This window comes from Neopsephotus bourkii, unplaced genomic scaffold, assembly GCF_033783945.1.
Source record: "Neopsephotus bourkii isolate Nb327-2 ecotype Australia unplaced genomic scaffold, CSIRO-AGI_Nbou_v1 NB_1080, whole genome shotgun sequence".
NCBI classification, from domain to species: Eukaryota; Metazoa; Chordata; class Aves; order Psittaciformes; family Psittacidae; genus Neopsephotus; species Neopsephotus bourkii.
In genome coordinates, this window is record NW_026901568.1 from 4,441,403 (window position 1) to 4,468,496 (window position 27,094).

The 27,094-nt window shown below is 44.1% G+C and overlaps 1 protein-coding gene across 1 annotated transcript in view; it reads left to right on the plus strand.

Annotated features, from left to right (window-relative positions):
• ITPR1 (inositol 1,4,5-trisphosphate receptor type 1) overlaps positions 1–27,094 on the plus strand; it is a 171,718-nt gene that overhangs the window by 107,216 nt on the left and 37,408 nt on the right. The window contains exons 43-49 of the mRNA XM_061362137.1: positions 269–401; positions 1,660–1,850; positions 17,034–17,214; positions 17,835–18,088; positions 23,124–23,324; positions 25,032–25,142; positions 26,403–26,498. Coding sequence (XP_061218121.1) covers positions 269–401; positions 1,660–1,850; positions 17,034–17,214; positions 17,835–18,088; positions 23,124–23,324; positions 25,032–25,142; positions 26,403–26,498 — 1,167 coding nt within the window. The remainder of the gene's footprint in view (positions 1–268; positions 402–1,659; positions 1,851–17,033; positions 17,215–17,834; positions 18,089–23,123; positions 23,325–25,031; positions 25,143–26,402; positions 26,499–27,094) is intronic.

Consider the following 27,094-nt stretch of genomic DNA (forward strand, 5'->3'; position numbering starts at 1 on the left):
AGCTATGCACAAAACCAGAACTGTAGCTGTTTCTGGTGCTGGGAACCCATAATCTTATCTGAGCCCCATGAGACCCCACCCAGGGTCCCAGCCTGCCTGAACACATCAGGAGATGCTTAGTGGATTCTGCCTAATCTCTCCAGGGTTTTGGTTCCCCCTCCCTCACTACAAGTAGGCTAATTACCAGCAGTCCCCTGGCTACTGAATGTTAGTAGTGTGTTTATTCATTAAGCTCGCATCCTGATTTCGTTATCCTCTTTGAATCAAGGGTGAGGCACTCAGGCAAGTTTTGGTCAACCGTTACTATGGCAATGTGAGACCAGCGGGACGGCGCGAGAGCCTCACCACCTTCGGCAACGGCCCCTTGTCTGCCGGAGGCGCCAGCAAAGCCGGGGCAGGAGGTAGGGCATGCTCCTGCTCAGCAGGCATTCGTGTCATCTGCCATGCCAGATGCTGTGTGTCTGTGTCTGCCTCACAAATCGGTATCACATGGGTGAAATAAGGGGTCCCCCCGTTCTGTTCTATGGAATCCCAACAAAGAAGGGACTATCCACATGGATGGGAAGAAGTCCTGCTTGCATGCCTCTCCTGGCTTTAAAAACTCCCAACTCTACATGGGGGATTCCATTTTAGGCTGAGTGGAGCATCGCGCTTGTCTCTACTCATGTCAGTCTGCTTTCTCTCATGCAGAGGAGAGCAATGCTCTTCCTCCTGACTGCATTTGAGGAAGTGCTTTAAAATTGAGCAGGCAGAGTTTTTTATGCTTTCCAGAGACTGTCTTGGGTTGCCTTGAATGTTGTGACTTTGCTTTGAGTGAATGCACTTAGAAACCTTGGTCAATTTAATATGTGCAGTAACATTTGAGAACTGTGCTCATATGGATGGCAGGTTCTCAACCACACCTGAAACATCTGAAATGTTTTTTCATTGATTACAGAGGGATTGTAGCAATGGATGAACAAAAACTTGGCTTGAAGTCACTTAAAAAAGTGCAGTTTGTTTAATCTGAGGCCATTGCTAAAAAAGTAATGTCACGTTTTGCCTCTTCAGAATATAGTGGGTATTCAGGCCTGATCAGAAAGAAAGCAAACCAAACAAACCCCCACCTATTTTCCCCTACTTTTATGAAGTTAGTATATGTTCTATTTGTCCCTGTGTTGTGCTGCCTATGTCGTATTCTTCCACTTCATAGAGCATTAGCTTTGATATCCTCTGGAATTTGTCTTGCCTTTTCTCCATCCCCTCACTGGTCCTGCAGAGCCTCTATCTCTCTTTGTATCCATGGATCAATGCTGTTTCCAGAAACATCTTCCAGTATACCAGCCCTCTCTCTGTCTTGTGCTGCTAAGGAGAGGAGCAGTGAGAGTAGGCATTTCCCATTCCCAGCCCAACTTGTCCTCCTTTAGAACACTACCCCCCCCTCCCCCCAGGCTCACATGTATTAAAGCAGTGTTAAGTGCCCATCTTGCAACGCGCCTGAGATGTGCTTTAAGTTACAAAGTCTTCCTTGCAGAAATGCAAGGAGCTGAGTTCATCACTGTTACTAAATGTGTGTGCATCTGTCAGGATAGGTTAGTAATTTAAACCAGATGAGAGATGCCATCATCATAGGGTGGCTAGGTTTGAATCTCAACCTGTTCCTCATGATTGCCCTTATAGGAGGAAGCTCCGGATCAAGTTCAGTGAGCCGAGGTGAGATGAGTCTGGCAGATGTCCAGTGTCATCTGGATAAAGAAGGTGCATCCAACCTGGTCATAGATCTCATCATGAATGCCACCAGTGATAGAGTTTTCCATGAAAGCATCCTGCTAGCCATTGCCCTTCTGGAAGGTGGGAACACTACAATACAGGTAGGGGAATTGAAAACTTCAACCTTATAACTAAAACATGTTGGGAAGGGAAATGACTTTTATGAAATCCAGGAAACTTGAGGAGGTTGAGGAGATGGGAGGGGAAATGACTAAATGATCTTTGACCTATAATTAAGGGAAATAATAGTGTCTACCATGCAAAAGTTAACTTATTAAACATTTGCATGGGCATCAGGTAATTGGGGTATTTCCCAGGACAGTGTAGAGGAATCTGCAAGACAACAGCTCTATTGGATTAGTTTGTGACGCTTTTATGAGTAAGTTTAAGCAATCGCAACATGCTCAGAGACTTTTACAACTGGCAGTTAGTTTTCAGGCTGGAATTCAACACAAGGCTGTATGGTGAACTCCAGACCACCACTATTTCTTCCTGTCCTTTATTTCTGTGTTTTAAATAAGGATTTGATTTCCCTAAATGAAAATTGTGCCTGGTATGTAATGAGTATACAGCAACTGGCTTGTACAGTGTTCTTCCAAACAAAGTAAAACCTTACTAAGCAAAACATGCTTAGAAAGATTATTGAACATGTAATGTCTTATTCTTTTGACTTTGCATGTGTTATATTCTCAGTCTGTTTCAGTCATAGCCGATGGGCTTTATGCAGAGCTGTTCCAGAGCGTTACCCCTTCCTACCCCAGTGCCGTGCATTTCACATGTCTGAACCAAACCATCAGTGATTTATTTCAGAAGGTCAATTTTGCAGATTGTTCCTTTCACTTGGACAAGTGATGCATCCAAATGTTTGATACACATACAGATTTAGGCTTATAATTTGATGTCATTTGTGTTGCATCCTAATTAGGAACATTTATTTAGGCACTTTTATATAAAACACTAACATTTTCAGAAGAGATTGGGCAAATAGAACTAAAAATACTTACACATGTGGCCCACTGCCCCCAGTATGATATAACCACTCCACAGTCCTTTATTTCTGCCCTGAAAACCTAGCTATGGAAAGACACAGTCCGTCTCTGGTATTGTAGCAGCAGCAAAGAGCCACTGTGCTTATGACGTTATTCTTAACTAGGCCTCCATGGCAACTTCAGGGAGAAATACTTGACCTGACTGTGGGTAGTGCTCCATATTGTGCTTAATCTCATCTCATTGTGGGCCATTGCCAAAACGGACTGTCCTGTTCTGGTTGTCTCTGCTTGTCCTCTCTTTGCACAGCTTATGCAGCTGTGGGATGAGTTGAATTAAGGGGCTGATCTGGCAGAAAACCAGCCTGCCAGTGAAAACAGATTCAGTGCCATAGAACAGGTCTGGCTTGGCTCAAGAATGACCAGAGATGTGCAGGGGAGCAGCTGTATCCTCTGGGCAGCAGTACATGGTGAGATGTGATTGAGTGAATGTGAGGCTGCATCCTGACTAGTTATAAGTGATCATTACAGTTAAAATGTGTGCTAGATCTCTACAACAGCACCTCTCGTGTTCATGCAGACTTCCTTGAGAAGAGAGGGAATGTTTTTGGGCTCCCTCACACTGTCTCTATACCCTTTTTTCCCCTCTTGTGTTTATGCTCTGGAGTGAAGCTTCTTTGCAAAAGACTGAAGTGGGAACTGAACATTTAAAATCTGTGTCACCTTAAACTGCAGTGACAGGATTAACATTCCTCAGGGAGAGTCACTCCTTTGAATTTCCTGCTCTTCTCCAATGTAAAGGAAGCTGGGCTTTTATCTTCCTGGCTCTCTGGGAGCCTCAGGTAACCCCATGCTGTCGTGCTGGAAGGAAAAACAAATCCTGCACCAGTCTCATGTGGAGAGATCCTTTGCTTGTGCTGGGCCCTAGAACTGATGGACTGAGTAAAGTAACTTCCCCCTGTGTGTGAATCAGTGTTGAAACCAGATTCCTGAGCTCATCTGGTGAAAACAAATAGGAAAATCTGCAATCCATCTCCTAAGACAACTTTTTAACCAAAAAGGGAGATTCTTCATTTGCATTTGCTGTCTAACTGGGATCTGTGAGTCTGTACAGTAACTATGTGGTTAGGAATGAGCTGTTGGCATAGGATGCTTATAGCAAATGGTGTAACACTGTCACATCTGTGCCTTACAGTCCTGCCAGTTTCTGTTGCACTCTTGCCTTTATAGACATTACTTCTGCAAGCCAGAGTAACTGTATTCTGTCCTTTCCCACTTTGGAATAAGTGCTTGGCAGTTGTCTTTACCTTTAGAAGATGTTCTGGGCAGGCGACAGTTGGTGCACGTGCGTGTACATGCTCTAATGCAGCAGCAAAGGGCTGGGAGGGGGCTCTGATGTAGGCTGCTTGTAAGTACAAGATGTTTTAGGAACCAAATGACTTGTGATGCCTACAGCTAATGCTATAAGCTCCGAGGTCTTAGACACACCCTGGAGCTCTTACGCATGCAAAGAACAGATGAGATTTTATTGGAAACATCCTATGGAGCAGCTGTAATGTGGATATTCTGTGCTATAGCAATCCAGTGGTCTGATAGGAAAAAGAAGGTTTATCAGTGCACAAAGATGTTCCATGACTTGCCTCTGTATTGGTTAATCTGGTGCTGGGAAGTGAGTTTGCTGCTGTCTTGCATTACTTGTACTGGTTTTCGCACAGGCAGGGCCTCTGGGGACTTAGTAACAGTGTCAGTGAAGAGCAGCACATACTCAGCGCACCAATCTTTCAGTAGTATCTCAGTCATGAAAGCCAAGTAAGCAAAACTTTAATGGAAAAAAAATACCAACCACAAAGCTTAACTTCTGGGAGAACATCTGGCTTCGTGCTGGTGAATCAAAACGAAGGCGGAGGCTTTCTCTCCAGTTAAATCACGAGTTCAGGTCTGTATCACCAAGAGTAATTGCTGAATGATGTCCAAGTTAAACTGGTGCCCTGAGACACTAAACTCACATGATTTTTTTTCTCCTCGCATAGGAAGAATAGCTTATTTGCTCACTCAGAAAATGCAGAAGGTTTGGTGCAGCCCAGCTGTTCAGGGGCACTGCTGGTACAAGAGAGCTGTATGAGGTGCTCACTGGTATGCACAGCTTCACATCCCATGGGTTTTGTGAAGCTGTCTGTCACTACAGCACAATAAAGATTTATTGAGTGCAGCAATGTGATGGTCTCCTACTTTGTAAGAGTTCATTTTTAGAAAATATGCTGCAAAATTTGTCTGCTTATGGGAATTAGATGCACTTGCAAAATGAACCCAGTACTGTCTGTAGTCTTTTATCCTGATCTTTCTCTAATCTGTGTTCCTTTGGTAAATCCTGCAGATCAGGTAGGTAGGGTGTCACAACCTCTGCAACCTGCAGAGTGGATTTTCTCAAGTTGTACAGCACTTTCCAGTAACTGCCAGTGGAATAATCATCTTGAGTCTCTGGACTAATAACTGTTCATTTTGCATCAGATACATTTGTCACTGTGAAAGTCAGCCTGGCCGGCTGAGCCAGCTTTGTCTCTGAGGTCTAACACAGTTTATCTTCCTTTAACAATTTTTTTGTTATTATTAGCAGCTCTTAATTTACAGTATTCTGAACAAGCTCATTCTGTACTCTGTGCCTGAATAATTTTGACTGAACTTAAATTGCTTCTGTCTACAGGCCTTTGACAATAGGAAACTGGTGGGATAGGGACAGGTTATGTAAAAAGGCTTTTTGGCAGCAAAGCCAGAAGTGTGTCACCCCTGCGTGGCATTTTCTTAACTCCAGGTTTTCACACGGGAAACGAATTCAGCCTGAAGTTAAGCAAAAGGTTTGTACTGACACACAGGAGCTTGCACATGATGATTGTAATATGGTTAATAATGGGAGTTCCCGGGTAACTCCCATGAGCTTCAGTGGGAGAACAGATCCCGGTGATGTTGGGAAGGGATAACTGGAATAGGTGTTATTGTTTCATTAGGTGCACGCGGGGCCAATATTAAGGCTAGGCAAAGTAAGTGGTTGCCAACTCTAGCAGAAAAGCAAATCGAGAAATGTTTTTTATTATAATTGGCAGGAATGATTTTTATTGCACTGTTAAGAAAATTAACGTGGGGGAGAAGCAGGGCAAGAAAAAATACTCCTGGTTTACCTTAGGAAAGAGGCTAAGCTGGTAGTGCATGGCACGTTGAATCCCACGCTGCTGTGTGTTTTGCTATAGGGGTGAATGTGGATGTGATAAATTAACTGTTCTGGGAAGAGGACAGTGGTCTTTGCCCAGGTAAAGCTCCCTGGATGGAAACTTCTCTGCATTATTTTTAGGTTTTGGAATTCACTTAGAAATGCTGTCAGGTTCTCTGGTAATAGAGATGGTGGTGAAAGTGTCCAGGGAGTTCTCAGCAGAAGCCCTGGTCTGTGGTGGGAAGCCTGCCCTCATTTGTAAGGAAACAGAAGCGGAGGTGGAACTGCAGGGTCAAAACCGGACAACAAATTAACTTGACAAATGCTGCAGCTCACTGAACTGAAAATTACATAAACCCCTTTATTAATTTATATAACCCTCAGCATGCATCTACGGGAGAGCTGGAGTCAGTGGATCTGCATGGAGCAGCCTGGGGGGGCATGCCCTGCTAGCGCCATGCTTGCCTCCAAAACAGTGAGGGGTGAGCATCCCTTCATCTGGGGTGCTGCTGGCCACACAAGGCACCTGTCCCCCCAGTGTGCTGGCTTGGGTGCTCCTCTTCAGAGCTTGCACAGCAGATGCTATTGCTTATAGGCATGCTGCATGTGCAGCTACAGCTCCTCAAAAGAGACGGAAGCTTGGTCCGTTCTCTGCACACACTGCAACATGGCAAGTTTTCCTCTGTTACATCAACCCTGGCAGATGAATGGCAGAGGAGGAAATTGCTGAGGACTTGTCCTGTAATGCTCGTGTCTCATCTGCCAAATCAAAATTACATGCACCGTTACTCTGCTTCACCTCTGCAGAGTTTTGGGTTTCCTTGGTCGGTAGAAGTTGATGGCAAGTACGGTCCCTTACATAACTGGCTCTCTATGGAGACTTTGGTCTGCTTGCTTAATTAGGGATCTTTTCAAAAGTTAGATTGCGTGACAAATTACCCACACGCACATGTTGGTATTTTCAGCAAGGGAAGGTAAAATGAGGTTGATGACATTAGTTTAGCTTCAGGCATTTTTTAAGTGCTACCCCAAAGTGACATGATGCAGAGCTACCACTTTCAAGTGTGGTAGCTCTGCATCACACTTCCTTGCTTCTTTCCCCCTTTGTCCACAGTTTTTCCCAAGGCGGGCTGCAAACACAGAGGACGAGGTGATGGTAGTCAGCACCCAAGGAAAAGGTGATTATTTTTCAGGGAATAAGTGGGATTTGCTCCTAGCTATAAAGCATCTAAGCAGAGTTGCTGCTCCTTCCCAGAGGATGATGATGGGATCTGCTCTACACCCTTTCTTCCCCCAGCTACTGAGTATGTGATAAGGACCAGGGGCCACCTTGAGATAGCACTGAGGAGGCTGTGGTGGTGGACCAGATTGTTGTGCCTCTACTGCATCATGGCAAGAGCAAATCGGTGTTGTGGTGAGCCCAAGGTTTGGAGCTCACCGCATGCATGTGAGGCTCCTTTGAGATGTGACTGTACAAAAAGCTGCATGGCTTCAAGTTGCTTTAACTTGCAGAGCTCTTCAGCATACAAAGAAGAGCCATGCATGTTGTGTCCTCTCCTTTGAGTGCTTGTCAGGGTTAGGGGCTGTGGCTGTGCGGTACCGTGCTGCCTGTTGCAGAAGTGCCATGGTGGGCTCTGAACAGGGAGACACCAGAAATCACAGCAGCCAGCTATTCATTAGTCTGGTTTAATAGGAAGTAAGGTTCAGGTAAAATGCTGGACTAACGCAACTATCCTGTCTCTCAAGTTTTTATATCATACAAGAACTTGAACTTAGTTGACGTTTCTTCTCATGCATTGCTACCAGTAAAATTCCAACATGTTGAATTACACTCTCCTTTGCTGATCCCCCTACTTCATACTGTCCAATGATGATCGACAGGTACTAAATAATTGTGGAATTGATGCACAGACGGGCTTCACTCCAGAGCTGTCCAATTCTTGCATGTCTTTCTGGCACACAGGAAGGGCACAGAAGCCAGATGAGCTCAAGTGCTGCCTGGCCAGTCGGAAGATGGGGCTCTCTTCTGCCACGGTGTGCCGAGCCCTCGGGTTTGAGGGAGCAGTGACCTTCAGAGAGATCTGTGTCCTTCAGCTTGCTGTAGTGTTGTGTGTGACATACTGTGACAAAAATGGAAGGATAAGTGATGCTAGAAAGATCAACAAGCTGGGACCAGCCAGTCAACCCACTTTATTTTTTTCCCCTTTCCCCGTTGGCCTAAATTTGTCCTGTCCTGTCCTATTGGGTTGCCAAAACTCTTACTCTATTTTTCTCCATGACTGCAGTCGCCCTTCAGAACAGGAAGAAAATTCTTCAGAATGTTACAAAGGTACTGGTGATAAATGTAATTCAGTGACACGGCACTTCAGTGCGCTAGCGTTTGTGGTTTGGGCTTTTAAAGCCAGGTTTACTACTTACAGACTCTGCAATGGTCACGGATATCTTGGAGCATACAAAATAGTACATGATGCTCAATGCTTCAGAGGCAAGGAGAGCTTTGGATTGCTGAACTTTGGGAAATAGCACTCAGGAACTTCTGGTTGTTGATAAAAAAAAGTATCTTAATTTCTGCTGTTTGTTCATAACAGGCCGAATTCTTTGCTGTAGGATGTTCTCTCTCCTTTACATCATTTTAATAGTACCTGTTTAGGAAACTAATGCAAAACTAGCAAGCTGTCAGCATGAATTAAGTAATCACCTGTGGCTTTCACCATTTTAGTGAGGTTTTTCTCAAGTTAAAATAAACCTTTTTATATTTTTTGAGTATGCTACTCCCAAACATGACATTAAAATAAAAGCGTACATGTTGGTAAGGACCTACACCAACCGTCATGTTCAGCAGAGGTCTTGCCCTTCTGCGAAAGAGAGCTCTCTCCAAATGAAACCCATTGCAAATCCAGCCTCTCCCTCATAGCAGTTACTTTCAAAACAAGGCACATACCCTGCACTATTGATTAAGTCAGCAGTGAGATCTACCTACTGATGCTCTGTTGATCCGCAGCATGTGAGGAGACTCAGGATGGTGAGCCCATAGGAGCACACTGTCTCTTTCCTGTGTTTTATAATGTATTAAGCACAGTGGGGTCTCAATCTCTCTTAGCCCTTAGATACCACCATGTTACAAACAGACAAGCCCGGCTAACAATGCATGGAGAGAGAGAGAGCCAGAAGCTGTGAGGAGATCTTCCTGCAGAGAGGGTTTCATTGTTTTTTGAGGACAGTAAGATGCATAGGTGAGATTGAGAACAGGGTGGATGAGGTGAGATGGTAATAAGATAGTCTTGAGCACTTGAGCTGCAGCTGGTGCAACTTAGTGAAGCGTATTGGGCCATCAGTATTTCTGTATCATAGCATTTTTCATTCTTTTTGCTTAAAGGGAGGTTTTAGGCTAAGATTTTGAGGTACCAGTCTGTGCAATTGAGCAGTATATTAGGAGGAAAAAGGAGGAGAGGTGCTACATCAAGGTTCACCGGTGTTACCTTGTATCATTCCTGGTTGTTGGGCACCATGGACCTCTCATATGCCAGTCCTCTTGGTGTGATCCTGATGGTGGAAGGCGCAGGGATGTAAATCGCTAATACTCCCTGTTCCTCTCAGTGGGATGCAGGTCCAAGGTAAACCTTGAGGATGCTCCCTAGCAGGACTGGCTCCTCCAGGAGCAGGCAGAGGCTGCTCAGAAAAACAAGGTCAGGCTGCCTTTTTTTTTTTCTTCTTCTATTTTTTTTTTATATTTTTTTTGGTGAGCACAGGAATCAACAAAGCCGTGTTATATAACTTCTATTTATATCCCACTTGCTCACTAGCTGCAGGCATACAAGAGTGGCTGAGAAGGGAATTTAATGAGCTCTCAGGGCTTGCTCACCTTCCAGAGCGGGTAGGAGCCAGCTTGTTTTTGAAGTGCGTCAGCAAATGAAACTGGTGGTGGGTGGGTGGTTTGGGTAGGTGGACTGACTTGTTGCTATGGTTTTCTTTAATTCCTCTGTCTCTCAAGGAGATCTTACACTTCTTCTGGGGGGGGCCCCTTCTTTCCTTTTGGGGAGTCTGCAGACTTCCTTGTTTCTCACACCTACACAGCGCTCACTGGTTCGGTAAGGAAGTGGGATTCATGCTCCTGCCATGCAAGAGCCTTGCACAGATTAACTGAGTGACCCAGCGGGTGCGTGCTCCCACATGTATGCCGGAGGAACTCAAATAAGACTCTGTGCTGAAAGCAGGTCAGGCCCCCGAGTCTCCCACGCTGTGGAAGCCATCTGCTCTGTCTGCGGGGGGATTTAAACCCTGAACCCCACAGTCACGTTTCTACCTGTCATTCCCCCACTGTGCCTTCACCTTCTGGTGGTCACCCAGTGCCGCTTCCCTGTCCCATGGGTTTTGTGCTGGCTCTGGAAGGGCACAAGGGGACGGTATCTCCGTGAGCTTTATTCTTACTTCCCTTTTTGTGAAGTGACTTCAAATTGCATCAAGGTTTTAGGTGCAGTAGGAGAACATGTAGGCTTACAGGCTCTTCCTGAATCAAGTGGTTTAATGCTGTGGCTGCTTTTGGTTAAATCTGGCTGGGAAGGGTAAGTGATTCCATGGGGTAGTCTGTGTATGCTTGTACCCCTCCAGAAGGTGGGACGGAATCTCCTGCACAGAGCAGAGCCTTGGAGGATGGTGTGTGGATGCCCATGGCAGAGACAGTGTTTGTCTTATTTGTGAGAAACAGAGCTGGGAAGTCCCCCTTCTGCTTTCAGGACAAAGTTTATTTTACAGTTTGCAAAAGAAACAGGCAATTGAGGTGTTCTGGCAGATTTTCCTTATGGGTTTACTTCAAACTGTGAAGTATGTTCAGCACAAAATACTTCAGCTGCCGTTTCCTTAAGCTATGCAAGACTAATGATATCTATCACTCACGCCCCAGAGTGATGGATCTTTAGGGAGCCAGGACATATGAAAGAGTTCAAGAAAAGAGAGGAATCAGCGATATTTAAAATAAATAAATGAGGGGGAGAAAACGCAAAGTTGGGTTTGAATTCTCTGCAGTTTAAGCCCTTGCAATATGTTTAGGCAGAATGGAAAGGGTTGGCATTTGTACTCAGTTCGGTGCTTGTGTTAGCAGTGCTGTTCCCCTCAAAAACTGGCTGCTTTGAAGTAGTCCAGCTAGAAGCAACCATACGGGGGTGGCAGGCTCTTTCCGCAAGCATGAAGTAGCACAGAAGTTTTGCATTAGTTCATGCTGGCAGCCTGTCCGGATAACCCAAGCGAGTTAACATCCCCATAATAATTTCTGTCTAGTGTTGGAATAAAATGTCCTGAGCTGGAGCCAGGTAGCTGCTCTTTCTCTTGTATCTGCAGGGACTTTCCTCTTCGAAATATCCCTGGCAAAGTCAAGCTCACAGGGTATTTTCTGTTTGCTGGCATTAGAGAAATGGGGAGGGAGATGACAGCAGTTTGCTTTAATTTGTGAGGTATTTGCTGGGGCTTTGCTTTCCCTCGTTTATTGGTAATCAAATGTTTGCTTTCCTGGGGAATTCTGTGGGATCTGCTGGGATGGTCTGGCAGGGCTCAGTGGCTGTGGTCTGTTGAAACAGCTCCCTGAATTACAGAGGGTGTGGTCCAGCAAATGCTCTGTCCTCTGCGGCATGATGGCAATCTCTGTTTGGGTTCTGCAGCCAAATGCTTGCCTAAAATCGGACCACCCTTCTTGCAGGAGGAAGCACGCATCAGAGCAGATGCATCTTCAACCCAGGGCTTGCTAAGAGGTTTTTAGCTATATTTCTCACAACGCGATCACTCAGGGCATACAGTCCTGCCTGTGATTGCAGAGTGTGGGGTGGGAAGTGAAGCTTTTCGATGCAATACAAGTGAATGGTTGTTCCTTTTCTCGGTTGGCAAAACAGTTACGACTTCAGGGCAGATGCAGCTAACAGGTAACAGTGTAGGGAAGCTGTTCACAATAAAGGTGACAGCACACAGAGGCAAAGCTGGATAAGCTTTTCAAAAGCAAGAGCTAGGAATAAGCTGCTTTCAGCTGGTTCCTCTCTTCCCCCACTCCTTACACCCCCATTTAACAATCCTACACTGGGTGTAGACTCACTCATTGTTAAGTTTATTGTAGGGTAGTTAAATATGTAGTGGATTATTCTGCCTGGGGAAAGAGAAGGCTCTGGGGACACCTTGTAACAGTCTTCCCGTACCTGAAGAGGGACAATGAAATATGGAGGGGGACTTTACAAGGGCACGCAGGGACAGGACAAGGGGGAATGGCTTTAAACTGACAGAGGAGATTAGGAAAAAACTCTCCCCTGTTGAGGGTGCTGAGGCGCTGGCACAGGGTGCCCAAGAGAAGCTGTGGCTGCCCCATCCCTGGCAGTGTTCAAGGCCAGGCTGGACGGGGCTTGGAGCAACCTGCTCTAGTGGAAGGGGTCCCTGCCCATGGCAGGGGGTTGGAACTGGATGAGCTTTACAGGTCCCTTCAACCCAAACCATGCTGTGATTCTGTGATTAGTTAGCTGGGTCTGCACCCTGTACACCTTACATAAAGGTGGTGTTCTGCTGCAGTTTAGGGCTTCACTCTCCCAAGGGCAGATGACAGCCCTGCTGGTTAAAAAGAAGTTTGCCACCGATTTGCTGGTGCATGAGACATGGTGAGGAGCATTTGTCCATGCTGTGGGGTTATTCTGGCTCTATAATCCCCTTTCCCTGAACTGCCGGGTAGTTAACGCTGACCACCTTTTCCACTCATCATCAGAAACTATGTATATTATACACATTGTGTATGTCAAGGTCTTGGAAGGCAAGGCAGGAAGGGAGAAGAGATGAAGTGGAAATGTGCCCATGCCTTGCTGTTTTATTATCTTTTTTTAATGTGATTCTGCAATCTATATTTTTCACGATCTGCAATATTTAAGAACATGACAAAAAATAATAGCCACAGAAAATTACATGAATTTGAATTAACAGCAAGCAAAAATAGTATATTCAGATTAGCAGACAATGTAGGTACACGTTTAACAGTGTATGTAAATAATTGGAAAGGGAGAGGATGCCAAGTTCCTGGAGATAACGACAGAAGAGACATTTAAAAAATAAAATCAGTGACTGGAAGTCAGTGACATACTAAGGAGCTCAATCACATGTTTCTAACAGTTACTAATCACTGGAACAGACTTCAGACAGACCTGGTTTATCATCTCTGATGCCTTCTGAAGAAAGATTAGGGTGCTTTTCTGAAGAAGATACATTGCTTAACCACAGCTTTGGGCATAGTTAATGAGTGAGAGCGAAGAAGTGATGGTGCTCGAGGGCAGGCCAGGCTGTAGTGATCAGTGTGCTACAGTTTGAACTTGGTCATCGGTTTATTTTCTAGTGAAATTAGTCACTTGGTTCGCAGCTTCTCTTCTGCAATATGTTTTGCACACACCAGGGAAATTAAGTCATAGATGGTATGGTAATGGTACTTCCTTACCATCATCCTTTGGCTCAGAAGCAGTGTGATGGAGGGGAAAAGGTGTAAAGGGAGTATTTTGCCATGCATGAGGTGTCTGGTTGGATTTCTTTAGGAGCAGAGTTGGGTGATGGAGAGGAGAAGGAAGAGGAGGTTATTCCATATGTTTCCTGGTACCTGGTGTTATTAGTTGTTTTACTCTGTGGTATTTTAATAAACCACTTTTGGTGTCTGGAGAAGGAATCTCCAGGTTGGTGCTAGCTCTGCAGGTATGCAATGCCCATGCTGGGTGGTTGTTCTTCCATCCCCTCAAAACAAATTCAGGCTCATCATAAGGCTTCATGTATCTGCCTGTAAAATAAGCAGCATACTGCTGCTTGCCTAGTGCTTCCTACCTGTATGGAAAGAGTGCACCACAAAAATACATACATATTCTCTGGCCACTGCAGGAGTTTGAACTTGTAAACTTTATGCAAGAAGATTTTCCCCTTTTGTCTCTTAACAAAGCTCTTTCCATTGCCCCACCTTAGTTTTGAATGAGTTTGTGTAGGTGGTGGGTGCTCTATCCTTAAAAAGGGTTGAGAACTGAGCATGGTGTCCTGTGCATGGTGAGCGTGGCTGTCACGTTAGAAGCCTGTGCATGTCACATGTGGATGTTTTTGAGTTTCTTTCATTCTGTGGCTGTATAATTAATTGCAATCACGTTATCTCTGATACTTTGGCATCAGAGGAGTCTTGGTTCATTTAATCAGCTGGTTGCTGTGCTCTAGAGATATATTGCACGTCACTGAGGTACGTGTAGTTGTAAAGCTGTTTGCTGAACCTGGCATGCGTAAAGCAAACCTCATGATCCTGTGTGTCATGTGGCGTCCCTTGTTTGATGGCGATAATAACAGGCATTAACAAAACACAGTTGAAATAAAATACAGTTTCATGCTGCATGATTTTAACATTCATTCTCTAACAAGAGCAGGCAATTGGTCCACCACCAGCATCTTGAGGATAAGATGAAGCTCATATCTTCAGTTTTCTTTCGGGTATCAATTGCTTTGGTACCTCATACTGGGACAGCCAGGTACAGTCCATATACTGGTATGTTAGGGGTCACCATTCCCTGCCTTACTGTGGGTTTCTAGGAGATCTCAAGTCTCAGCTTGGTGGTGGCTGAATTGGCAGGGTCTGTCTGGGATTGAAGAGCCAGCTTGGGCTTCTCTGCCTGGTGCACATTGAGGGCAGCACTCCATCTTGCTGTGAGACATTTGGCTTGTGGGTTAGGGGCCCCTCAAAAGGACGGCTGATGTCAAATCCTGCTGTGTCAGTGGTGCATTAAAAGCACTGTTCTTCAAAACTATGTACAAGTGTAGAGCTTTGCTGTTCTCCTTGTCCCAAGCTGCTCTCCTGCCATGCTTGCTCTTTCAGCAGCCCTGCTTGTTCAGTGTTTATGTGCAAGCAAAGATCCTAGCATACGGTATTCTAAAATGGCCACTCCATTTCCATTCTTAAAAGGGAGATTTTTGTCTTTTTTTTTTTCTTAGGGCTATATCTGTAAATAAATTTTAGGACTTCTGTCATAATTATCACCACCAGTTACCTGCTCAACTGCAACGTGCAAGATCGCACCTCTTAAAATACAGTATCTTTGATAGCTGGCATGTGGTACATTCATATGTGTGAAGGTGTTAGGCATGCTGACCTCAACTGAAACAATCCTTTTGTGACAACCATTGAATGTATGCAGAGCACGTACAAGAAAGCTTTACTGGAAATGCTCATTTCATTTGGGTTCTTTTTCTGAAGTGCAGTGGAAAGTCAGTTAAAGAAGCCTGAAAAGACAACAGAAATCAAGCCTGTCAGCACCTAACAATTACTCGCATGCAAGGTATTTCTTCAGTGTGGTTCATCTAAAAAAAACCTTTTCCTTCACCACTGCTTCATTGCAGGGAAACTCCTCCTGTACCAGGCTCTTGAGATGTGCAGCCAGGTGAGAATTATCACTTGCCTGATGAGCAAACCATGGTATTGTTTCAGAAGATGGTTACCCTTTCTAGAGCTGATGGGTTACACCGCTCTAGCTGTAAAATATTATAGGTATCCTCATTTCATAGTACTGGTAGAGTAAAACTGTCATTCAGACAAAGGATGTTTTTATTTGGTTATAATTTATAAGAAAACAAACATTCTTTATATAAAGCATTGAATTAGAATAATTACTAAACGATACTACTAAATACTACTAAATGAATTGGGCACCCATATTATCTTGTGTCATGTCACAAGAACCACCAGTGTTTCTTTAGCAATGACTTTCAGAAGGCAGCACCTCTTCCAGTGCCCTGATATGTTTGATTTACTGGACTGTGTAAGTGGATGTCAGGAGGAGGTACCGGTGTGGCTGGCTGTGCAGAGGTGTGATGTCCGTGTTAGGTCCTTCTCCTTTCCCTCCTCTCTGCTGATCAGTAGAAGTAAGAAGGAACTTTAAGAGTTTACCAGAGATGCTCTGGGCAGGTAGAAGGTGTTGCAGTGTTGGGAGGGATATCTCATGTGAATATTGACCAACTTCTTTAAATAGTAGTGCTCTTCTGCTGTCTGTAATCAAAGATGCAACTTTATTAGTGTTTCAAAGTCATTCAGTGCAGTTCTGACTGCAGCTGCTTGGGAGTGATCAAAGGCAGGCTTACCAGAGACAGCCTTGTGCACTCAGCTTTGCAGGAAAGCAGACAGGATATATTGCTATTCCCATTTTAATTTGTTTTTTTTCAATAAATCAAGCTTCATTCCTATTCATCATGTAAAGCTGTTGGATCGTGAGCTGCTGCAGAATGCTAACTAATTTCATAATACTCTGCATAAGGTGACCCACTTACAAGTTCATCCTTCAGTCGTGTTTAAGCTCTGGTCCTGATTTATGTAACAGCATATTGGTTTCATCAAGAATCGTCTGATCACTCACTGTGTTGGCTTCTTTTTGACCTGTACATGATTTGTATTCTCCTCAATTTTAGGAAGAACTTTCTGCCTCTGTGCACATATGGGCAGAATAACACTAATAAACCTTCTTATAAGTGGTCCGTGCTTTGAGCTTTTCTGTCACTTAAAGATGTATTAGAGTAGGAATTAAAAGGAGCTTTAAGATGTCTGCTACAGACGGGGCACTGGAAACTTAGCACAAAATGTCCCTTACTACATTGCCCTGTTTGTGCGGTTTTGGACTGTGATGAACATTGACTATGGCGTGTTATGAGTCATAGTCCCTTAGATTTGAGGGCAGGAAGGCAGGACAGTTCTTTTTCCTCTGTATTTTGCTCACATGCTTTTCTGAACTGAGAATCAAATTATAGATCATTCCATTGTCGTTACCTTAATTCATTGTATTTACCCTAATTATGTTGTTGAGAGTGTGCTGCCTGTATTTATTAGGGCTGGCGTGATTTATTGCACTCGCTTCTCCTTAAAAATGTATTTGCAAGTTGATAATAAGGGAGTTAATGTAGCTGAGACACTTGGGCTTCCTTAACAGTAAAATACAAGTTTCTATTGCTCTAGGTTTCAGTTTACTGAAAACTAATTAACCTCCCAGTCCTTCAGGATATCACGCAGTGCAGAAAGGTGAAATAATCTGTATTCCAGCCTGCGTATGAAGATACCCAACCTTTTTCATGTTCCCTTGTAGCATTCATTTTTCTGCCGACTGACGGAAGATAAGAAATCTGAAAAGTTCTTTAAGGTTTTTTATGATCGCATGAAAGTGGCACAGCAAGAAATCAAGGCTACTGTCACAGTCAACACTAGTGACTTAGGAAATAAAAAGAAAGATGAAGACTCAGACAGAGATGTACCGAACAGGAAAAGAGGTAATCCCTGCTTGTTCATTTCTGAAGTGACGAGGGAGTAAAATGCTGTGTTTTGAACTCAATTCATTTGCTGCAATAATGCTCTGATCTCTGATCCCACAGAACAAAGTTCAGAGATCAGTGGTGCCCTGGCTCAGGATTTCAAGAGCTTCATCCCCTCTTCATCCATTTGTGAGATTGTGCTATTGAAATGATGAAAAGTATTTGAGATGAGACTCTGCCGCCTTGTCTATCGTGACAAGCTGCTCAAATCTGATCCATAGTAATGACCCTGGACTGTGGGTTGTGGTTAGTGCCTTCTCGAACAATAAGCGGAGAAATCCTATTTTTCTTTGATAGCAGGTCCTTTTATTGTAACTCCTGATAGTTCTAGATGTGTGCACCCTAACCAATTAATACCAGAATTTGTAACTTTAATGTGGTTCGCATAAAAGGTGCAAAGAATGTGACATGATGCCCTTCTAAACTCAAGACCCTCACATCACACTAAACATACTTACAAAAAGAACTGGTGATGAATAGCTGGCCTGCGTGTGAAACTAGCGGGAAATGTGTGAATAGAGTTTTCTGGTCCCCTTTATTCATTTTGCCTAAGGAAGAGCTGTTCTTGTGTGTTGTAGTGAGAGAACCGATGAGCCAAATTACCGAGGAAGTGCGGGATCAGTTACTGGAGGCCTCTGCAGCTACAAAAAAGGCTTACAACACTTACCGGAGGGAGGCTGATCCTGATGACCATTATTCAGCAGGAGAAGGAGCACAGTCTGCAGCAGACAAGAGCAAAGATGACCTGGAGATGAGTGCTGTGATCTCAATAATGCAACCCATCCTCCGGTTCTTGCAGCTGCTCTGTGAAAACCACAATCGGGATTTGCAGGTACAGTCTGGCTCCTTGAGCAGCCGTCCTCCTGTCGCTTCATGCAGTCGCCACAATTCCCATCAGTCTCATTAATCCTATGTCTTTTTAAATTGATACATGAACAACTGTTTTATTTAGCCAGAAAAAAAAGAGTATTTATATCTTGAGGGGGAGATACAGGGAAGTCCAGTTATCCAATATTCAATGGTATCTTCTATACATGTAAAAGATGGTGGGATGAACACCTGACATGGCTTTTTAAAAGTACATACTTAAAGCAAACGTTCTGCTGTCAAGTTACTGATCTACTTTTGACAGGGGAAGGAAAATAAAAGAAGTCATAAGGAAAAATAAAGAGAGTGTTGGGCAATCAACCATATGCATTCCAGACCTATTCTGGAAGCTGTGCGTCTTCCAGAATTGAGTAAGTTAGATTTGAGTTAGAAGTGAATAGGAATCACACTGCTTTCCAGTGAGCAGCTTTTCCCAGGTTTTTATGGATCTGTTCATGTGCACAGAGTTGAACAGATGGTGATGGTGTCAGAAAAGCCTCAGCTGGAGTTGAATCTGGTGAGGGACATGAAGGGCAACAAGAAGGTTTTGGGTTGTACTCACAGCAGAAGGAGACTACAGAGAGCATGGGTCTGCTGCTGAATGCGGGTCTCCTTGCTCTCTGCTGATTAAGACCAGCCTTCACAAACTGTAGGCAGCTAAGGGAACAGAGCATATGATGGGCAGGGAGAGCTGGGAGAGGTCAGGCAGGAGAGGAAAAAGCTTGGGGTATCTCACCCGTGTGTACAAATACCTTATAGAGGGATGTGAAGAGGATGGAGCCAGACTCTGCTCGGTGATGCCTCATGGCAGGGTGAGCGGGATTGGAGTTTCCGAAGATCCCTTCCAACCTCAGCAGTCCTGTGATAATCTGGGGTGTGTTTGTATAATTTAAAATAGCAAGTGCAGATCTTGTATGTTGGTAATCTCATCTAGCGTGTGCCTTCACGGGAGGTAAGATTTTTGCTTACAAATGGACAGCAATTAACGTGATTTTTATTCAGCGTAACCACTGCCACTGGATTAGAATTGGAGGCAAGCGAGGAGCTAGTGAGATGTAGTACAATGTACTAAATGCCATCATAAAGAAGGGATAATTGCCTTGATTGCATATTGTTATACAGCGCGCCAGAAGTGTAGGACCCTGCATGAGTGCTTTTCAGACCTGCCAAATCACTTCCACTGAACTGGAAAGCCCCGCTGCTGGCAATACATGAAATCAAATCTGTATGGTAATGTTCCTGTGCCATGAATGTGTACTTCTCATAGCATTCCATAGGTGCTGAGGTTCCGTACATCAGGGTTTCTCTTCATTCTCTCAAAAAATTATTTGATCTTTGTTTTGCCAAACAATTTCCATGCCGTTAGCAATGTCGGAGACAAGCAGGACACGGTTTTATGTGGCAGTAGTCCAAACCGCACGCACATGATCCTTTCCTGCTGCTGTCTTTGGCTAGGCACTGAAGGCTATAGGAGCAAAATTGGATTCAAGCCAGTGCACAAACTGGCCTGAGCAGTTCTCAAGTTAGATTTGAGTTACAAGTGAATAGGAATTGCCTGCCCAGTGCAGTTGTAGCTTTATCAAACCAAGTGTTTTACAAGCTGTTAGCAATTGTGAATAGCCTGATGATGTGCAAACCCAAGAAAATGCAAGTCATGGCTGTAAGAGTCGGTATGTGTTTTGGATGAGGATGAAGTCTTCCTGAAATGGCTTAGGGAGTTGCAATGCCATGCCTTTTGCATCACTCAAGTGTTCCCTTGGCAGATAAAGCTGCAGTTAGCTCTGCATTGCAGACAGTCAGGGTGCTGTCCACCTCCAGCTTACTCCATGGGTCTGGAGGAGGAGGAGTTGCAATATCTTCAAATTATTGCAAGGACTGAGACAAACGAGTGGACCCAAGTGTGTTTCCTTATTCCCTTCAGGCTGAAATCAGGTTTTGCTGTGGAGTGCTCTTGGTGTTTCTGTTTCTCTCTCAGCACACAGATGCTTGGGTGCTCTTACTAAATTTGCTTTAGGTTTGACCTCTGATTCAGTGCGAGAGCTCAGCCTTGAAAGCAAAGCTGTCATGGCTCTATAGCCAGCTCTTGTTGTCTGATCTGCTTTGACTGGGCTACAGCCCCACCAGTTTCCTCAGGAGGTCTTTCCTGTGCTGTCTCCTTTCTGAATGACACTGTCCCTGTGTACTACAGAACCAGTCACGAGAACTGAACTCGTGACAAGGTGAGGGAAGCATCCAGCAAACACTTGGCTCTGAGCAGGAGCTGCCCTGGCTGGAGGTTTGGAGGAGTGGAACAGGGATTCACTGCAGAGCAGGGAGCAGTGCCCTCCTTCCACAGTCAGTGCTTGGGCAGGTGATGCCTGGAAGCCTTCAGCTTCAACGTTACACTTAAAAACCCCAAATTCATCAGAAAAATAGTGGTCCGATTCTTCTTTTTCCTATCGAATGTGACATTTCTGTGAAACAAAAATATTGTGGTAGTATGCTAGGCAGTCATGCTCAGATTACAGGTCTAAGTTAGTAGGTTAAATACTGCTTTTGTGCAAAATAAACCGAGAATTGATATAACTTTCAACATTAGATGTAACTGTTGCTTTTATTCATAATCCCTGGAGACAGAGCCTGAGTAGTAAAGACCGTTAAAGCTCTGCATGCTGCAGGGAAGTGTTTCAGTAATTTGGCTCATGAAGCATTACTGCTGCATGCAGAAAGTGAGCTGGTTTAGCTTGCCATGTTTTAGGCAAGAAGAACATGTGAGAACTAACTTTGTAAGATCAAAGTGCAAGCCAGTATTCAGTGCAAGATGCCTTGCTTTACCTGGTTGCTTGTAAAGAGAAACCTGGCAATTTAAATATACCTCTTTACTAAGACCTTTTTATTTATGTTCTTGCTTTGCAAAGTTTTTCCAATTGGAGATAGGATTTCTGCTAAAACAAAAGACTGTCCAAAGAAAATATTTAGGCTTTTGGGGGCATTACCCACTTACATGGTAGAACTGTTCCTTCCAAGGACTCAGTGTTCATCCCTCCTTGAATAAATGAAGCAAGCATTCTGAAAGCCAATTTTATTTTTAGTCATTGTGTTTGCTCTAAAGGGTATTTGGCTTTAGGCTGTGTACTGGGAAGCAAAGTCCCCAACACCCTGACATGCTGCAGAGACATTAAGAACTGGCTGCAGATGCTGCTTTGACAAGTGTAGCCCTATCTGGTCGCACGTCCCAGAAATGGGGAGGACTGGGCTCCCTAAAAATGAACAGTGTGTGAAGTCAGCTGAGTACCTCCAGGCGGTTATTCACAAAGGTAGGAGTTTAAATACTGCCTGACTCTTGAGTGCACTTCATCCCATCTGAAAAGTGTTTCTCAACTGAGTATGTAAGCTCCTTAAAGTCAGGCAGTATGATGGAGGCTGTTCCCCTCCTTTTCTCCTGAAGATCCCACCAGCTGCAGATTTTTCATATGTTCAAGCTGAACCTGCTACTGTCATTCTTTATTCTGAATCCAGGGTCTTGAGGGTGGTACAGACCTTGGGTTCATTACCACTGGAAGCAATGGGATAGCGTGTTCTATACTGAGGAGTTGGGTTCCCACTCTGTAGCCAGTGAGATGCTCTGGATGACAGAAAATTAAGAGCAACAGATGTTCCCTGGGGCAGTTTCTCACAGTGCAGTGGGGTCTTGTTTTCTACTGTTTCTTCCTTCACCTAGTTCAGCCACCTAACACTGTCCTTCTGTGCCTCATTCCTCCTCTTTCCTTTCTGTTCATTGACTTTGGATCAAGATGCTAAAGGCTGGTATAAACCTAGCTATAACCAGAATAAATGCCATACTTCAGCCAGGAAGCATTTTGTTTAATCACATTCAATATTATCCATTATTTTTGCTTTTTTTCCTGGAGGGAAGGCACGAGCTGTGATTTTTGTAGCATCAACCTTCTACATTCTGACAAGTTAATCAAAAGTCAGGATACTAAATGAGCAATCAGCTGAAATGTGCTGAATCACTGTCACCTTTAGTCTGCATTCATAGACAGACTTTTCTTTTTTTAGCTTAGCTTTCAATTGAATCTGGCAATTTCTCAGTCTCTTTGCCTTAAAAGACTTACTAGTCTGACGCAGACACTGGAGGCAATCAGTTAACAGCGCTCCTCTGCAGGCTGGCAGGGAAGACCTTGGTGGTTCCATAGTCCTGTGCATCTTGTTCCTCTGTGGGTTTTTTTTACCTTTGAAGTATTTTTTAACCCTCTAGGATTAAGCTAGATAGGAGCTCTCCTCCTGAAACTTCAAGGGAAAGAAAATGATAGTGGCCATCCATTTTTACAGGGTGCTGCTGGGAATACACTGACAAACAGCATCTGAGTCACTGCGGAATTGGTGTTCATTGATTGTTCTTCTTTGTTTTGGTGGTTGTTTGTTGTTGGGTTTTTTTCATTTGGAATACAGGAGAGAGGAACCATGTTTAAACCACACTGGTAAATCTGGCATTTCATTAGAAGAGCTGCTCCTAATCAGCAGCTTCAAGCAGGGATTATAGTAATTATGTGGGAAGAAATGCAGTTGAGAGTATTGCATTTCAAGATGCCCCCTTTCAAGGGATACAGTCGGTTACACCCTCACCCTTTGTTCAGGGTGTTACCGTGGAGCCAGGGAATTGCTGCTTCTCTCTTGGAGAAAGGCCTTGGGAGGAGAGAGCTGTGAGTGATGGTTAGCAGTGAGATGTAGCAGGTATGCTAGAAGGAAAGCTTCCAGGCTCAGGAGAGTTCTGATCCCCAGTGAGTAGCTGATTCCATGTTGGGCTTCAGTGCTCTAATGGATGCACTCTGTTGCTGCGTGTCTTCTATAAAACTTGAAGCCAACAAGCTGCTCAAGCAAGCTCTGAAAGACACTTATTTATACAGAAATCAGTGCAATATACCATGCAGTGCAATTGTGGGTTGATGAAGTTAATAAAGTATTATGGTCCAGATATCAGTTTGGGTTTTCTCCCTTCTTTCCTGGCTTCCTCGCAGAACTTCCTACGCTGCCAGAACAACAAGACCAACTACAACTTGGTGTGTGAGACACTGCAGTTTCTGGACTGCATCTGTGGAAGCACAACTGGGGGACTTGGCCTTCTTGGTCTGTATATAAATGAGAAAAACGTAGCGCTCATCAATCAGACGCTGGAAAGTCTGACCGAGTACTGTCAAGGACCTTGCCACGAGAACCAGGTAATACATCCATAGCTGTGAAAAGCATCACCCTTTCTCCCTTTACAGCATGCTCTCTCCTGGGCTTCTCTCTTAGTCTACACTTGTGTTGTCTTGCAATGCTGCTCACTTGACTTGCCCTACAAAGGGGCTGGTTTGTTTTTTTTCTTTCTAAACATGTAATGATCAACTTCTTTCTTGAGGCCCCCTCTGAGGAGTCGAACCAGTCAAAGCAGCAGAGGTTTTCTTGCTTTCCTAGAATTTGTTACACTTGACAGGGAGAGCAGGGAACTTTTGTGCTTGAAACACTCTGTAGTTAAAATGTTGCTAAAACCCAGCTCTGTTGCCTGTTACAAATGAAACCAGGAATGCAGCCCCCCAGCCTGGTGGAGGAAGGTTGAGCTCTTCAGCTTTGTTAATGAAGGTGATAAGCACATTGAGATTGTTTCCAATCATAGTCTTGTGTGTATAACCAGGTGTGTGTCACTGCCAGCTGTCAGTGCACTTCCATGGGGATGTGGTAGGGGTTCTTAATGAGGACAGGTTGGGTGTTTGTGAGGACCGCCAAACTCTGGAACACCAGCCTTTGTCCAGCTTCCTCCAAACCGTACTGTCAGCAGTATGTTCTGCTGCAAGCGGGAATAATTGTTTTAAAGCAAGCATGGTGGTTTAAATAACTGTGGTATAGGAAAGGCATAACTGAATGACTGCTATAATCCTATTGGATAAAGCAATTTCTGGTCCACAGCTGGTCTTCATCTGCTGTGTGCCTTGAAGTGATCAGCAAGGCATATGGGAGGACACTTCATTGGCATAAGCAGGAGCATTCAGGTACTCAAAAATTGTGGTTTGCTCCAGTGGGAAGTATCAGAGGGCAGGGGCAGCTGCCCAGCTTGTTTGTGCTTTTCCCCTTCATCTCATGGAATCACAGAATAGTTAGGGTTGAAAAGGACCTTAACGATCATCTAGTTCCAACCCCCCTGCCATGGGCAGGGACACCTCAAACTAAACCATGTCACCCAAGGCTGTTTTACAGAAGCATCACCAAGTAGTCAGGCCTGTTTCTTCTGCCTTTGGTCTAAATGTGGCTCTTGCTAGAGCTGTTTCCATGAGTCACATGAAGTCTGAAAGTCTAGAGTAAATCAAAGTAAAGAGATAGCTATCCCCAAATAGTCCTCCTTTAGATATAGGTATGGATCTTTGCATGGAGCTCGATGACAGAGCAGGGCTCTAGATTTTGAAGCCAGCAAGCTACTGTCAGTTTGTACATTTTAGTTATAGACCATTGTAGAAGAAGGGTTAAAGGGTAAGCAAGAAATTTACTGGAATTCACATTCTTTGGTTAGACTGGACTGAAGTAGGTGTTGATTGGCACAGCTAAAATAAAGAAAACTGTCCTTAATCTTAACAAAACAGTGTTCTTCCTTAGCTGTGTGTTCAGCCTGGATGCTTTGGCGTGTGAATGCTTCGTTTATCAACTGTGTTGCCTTCTGCTTCCTGAGGCTGGGTGGTTTCAGTAGGACATACCATGGCTGATGTTAGGAAAAGGTTGAAAGAAAATGCCTTAATCTTTTGTTATTCGACTGATTGGAGTTTTCTGTTCAGTTATCCACCTCGAACAGCTTACGAGGTGATGAAAGAGGTGACTCTTCTCTTCTGGCTGGGTCACCAGTCTGGGCTGCATTTTTAGTGCAGACAATTAGTGAAGTTTGAATTTTCTTTGGACAGAACTGCATTGCTACTCATGAGTCCAACGGTATTGACATCATCACAGCATTAATTCTCAATGACATCAACCCTTTGGGAAAGAAGCGGATGGACCTTGTGTTGGAGCTGAAGGCAAGTGACTCTTTTGTGCAATCCACATAAAGTGTTAGATGAAACACAATTTTATTGTTGAAATTATGTGGGTGTTTATTATACTCCAGTATTTGTAAGTGCCAAAAAAATGTTACACATCAGCAAACTGGAGGCATTGCCCAAAGATTGGTTGTCACAGGTATTTCATTGTTTAAATGATAACATGGAGACACCAGTTTTCAGACTGGAGGGATATGCTGAGAAATCCTAAAATAATTTCCTGTTAAAGCCAGTGAAAACTTCTCTGTTGTTGGAGAGCTTTTACATATGCAATGGAAGGAAAATTTCCTGTGCTCTGTCTGATTTCCTAATACTTGATTGCTGTTGTTTAATCAGTTGATGTTAAATCATCAAGAAATTTTTAAGGCTGTTTAATGCTGAAATAATTAGCCCTAGTGCTGGTTTCATGATACATTAGCAGGTTGTCTTCTAGCAGCAGTAGTCACTAAGCACTCCTGCTTCAACATATGTTAGAAGTACTTCCTTTCTGATTTACTGTCCTGTGAAATAGTGCAGTGTCTAGTTGTTTTCCGTTGTCAACTCACACCATTATTATGGGTAATGCGGGGTTTTTATTGTTCTAAATAAAAAATGCTTTTAGACTCAATGAGCATTATCCTTCAAAATTAAATACTTTATTGGTTTTTATTGTCAGTCATGATGGATTTTAATCTTAATTGTTTGTATTAAAGTAGTCTGGTGCCTTGTGGTAGTTTCCCATTTCCTCCTTCTATTTCTTGGCATGAGCAGGTTGCAGTGTAATTTTCAGTTAAAAGCAGCAAAGCACATCTGTGTCTTCAGCCTAGGCTGTCCTTTGATCTAATCAGCATTATCTTCAGTAAAGCTGAGCTGCACCATTTTGGAGTTGAGAGCTTGTAGTGATGCTGTGGGACCTTTAAAACAAAACAATATCATACAAGCTTGAAATGTCAGCATTTTAGAAGTCTAAACTTTGACTTGGGTTAATTTGATGTCTCCCAGTAACTTGGGTTTTGGAGATAAACTCGTAAAATATACTGTTAAGTTGTATATCTCAGGAATAGAGAAGATCGAGTGCTTGGCAAGATGAGTCTGTAGGAGTCCTGCAGTGGCTGGCTGGGAAGATTTGCCTTGCCTGTGGCTCGTATTTGTAGAAACTGGGTATCTAAAGCTGTTCTGGACAGCACAGGTGGTAATGCTCAAACTGGGTACCCTCATTTTTTTCACTTCTGGTACTGATTGCCATTGGTTTTCCTTCAGAACAACGCCTCAAAACTGCTCTTGGCAATCATGGAGAGCAGGCACGACAGCGAGAACGCAGAGAGGATCCTCTACAACATGAGGCCCAAAGAGCTGGTGAGTCCCTGGGTTGTTCCACAGCTACCAACTCCCTTCAAGCCAGGTACAGCAGCACTGGGGAGACTGAGCTGTGTCCACCCCAGAGGTGCTCCAAGAGGTCTTTGCATTGATCACGGGCAACTGGAAGATCTCTCAAGGATTTGGTTGAAGGAATGCAGTGTCCACAGGGCATAGGTCTGCCTAGTTCCCAGGCAGCACAAATGATTAGGGGAGGCATGCTGAATACTGTAGAGAAGGGATTCAGCATCCTGCGTAAGTCAAGGAGGAAGCACCACCTGGGCCTTGGGAATCCACATGCAGAAGTTATTTGCACGGGAGGCAGAGAGAGATGAAAATGTCTTCTGACCTAAAAGCTGTTAAGCAGCTGTAGCAGGCTTTTGGGCTGGTTAATGTGTTAACTGGTGAGAACAAATAGGAGATTCAAAGTACAGCTTAAACACCATCGACTTGTCTCTATGCACGTAGTTACGGCAGGGGCCAGAGATCACAACATGATGCAGCGTGTGGTGAGTGTGGCCCAGAACATGTTACCTGAAGGGGAGTATGAAGTTCATTTTCCTGTGGTAATGAGCTCAGCTGAAGGTGCTGAACTG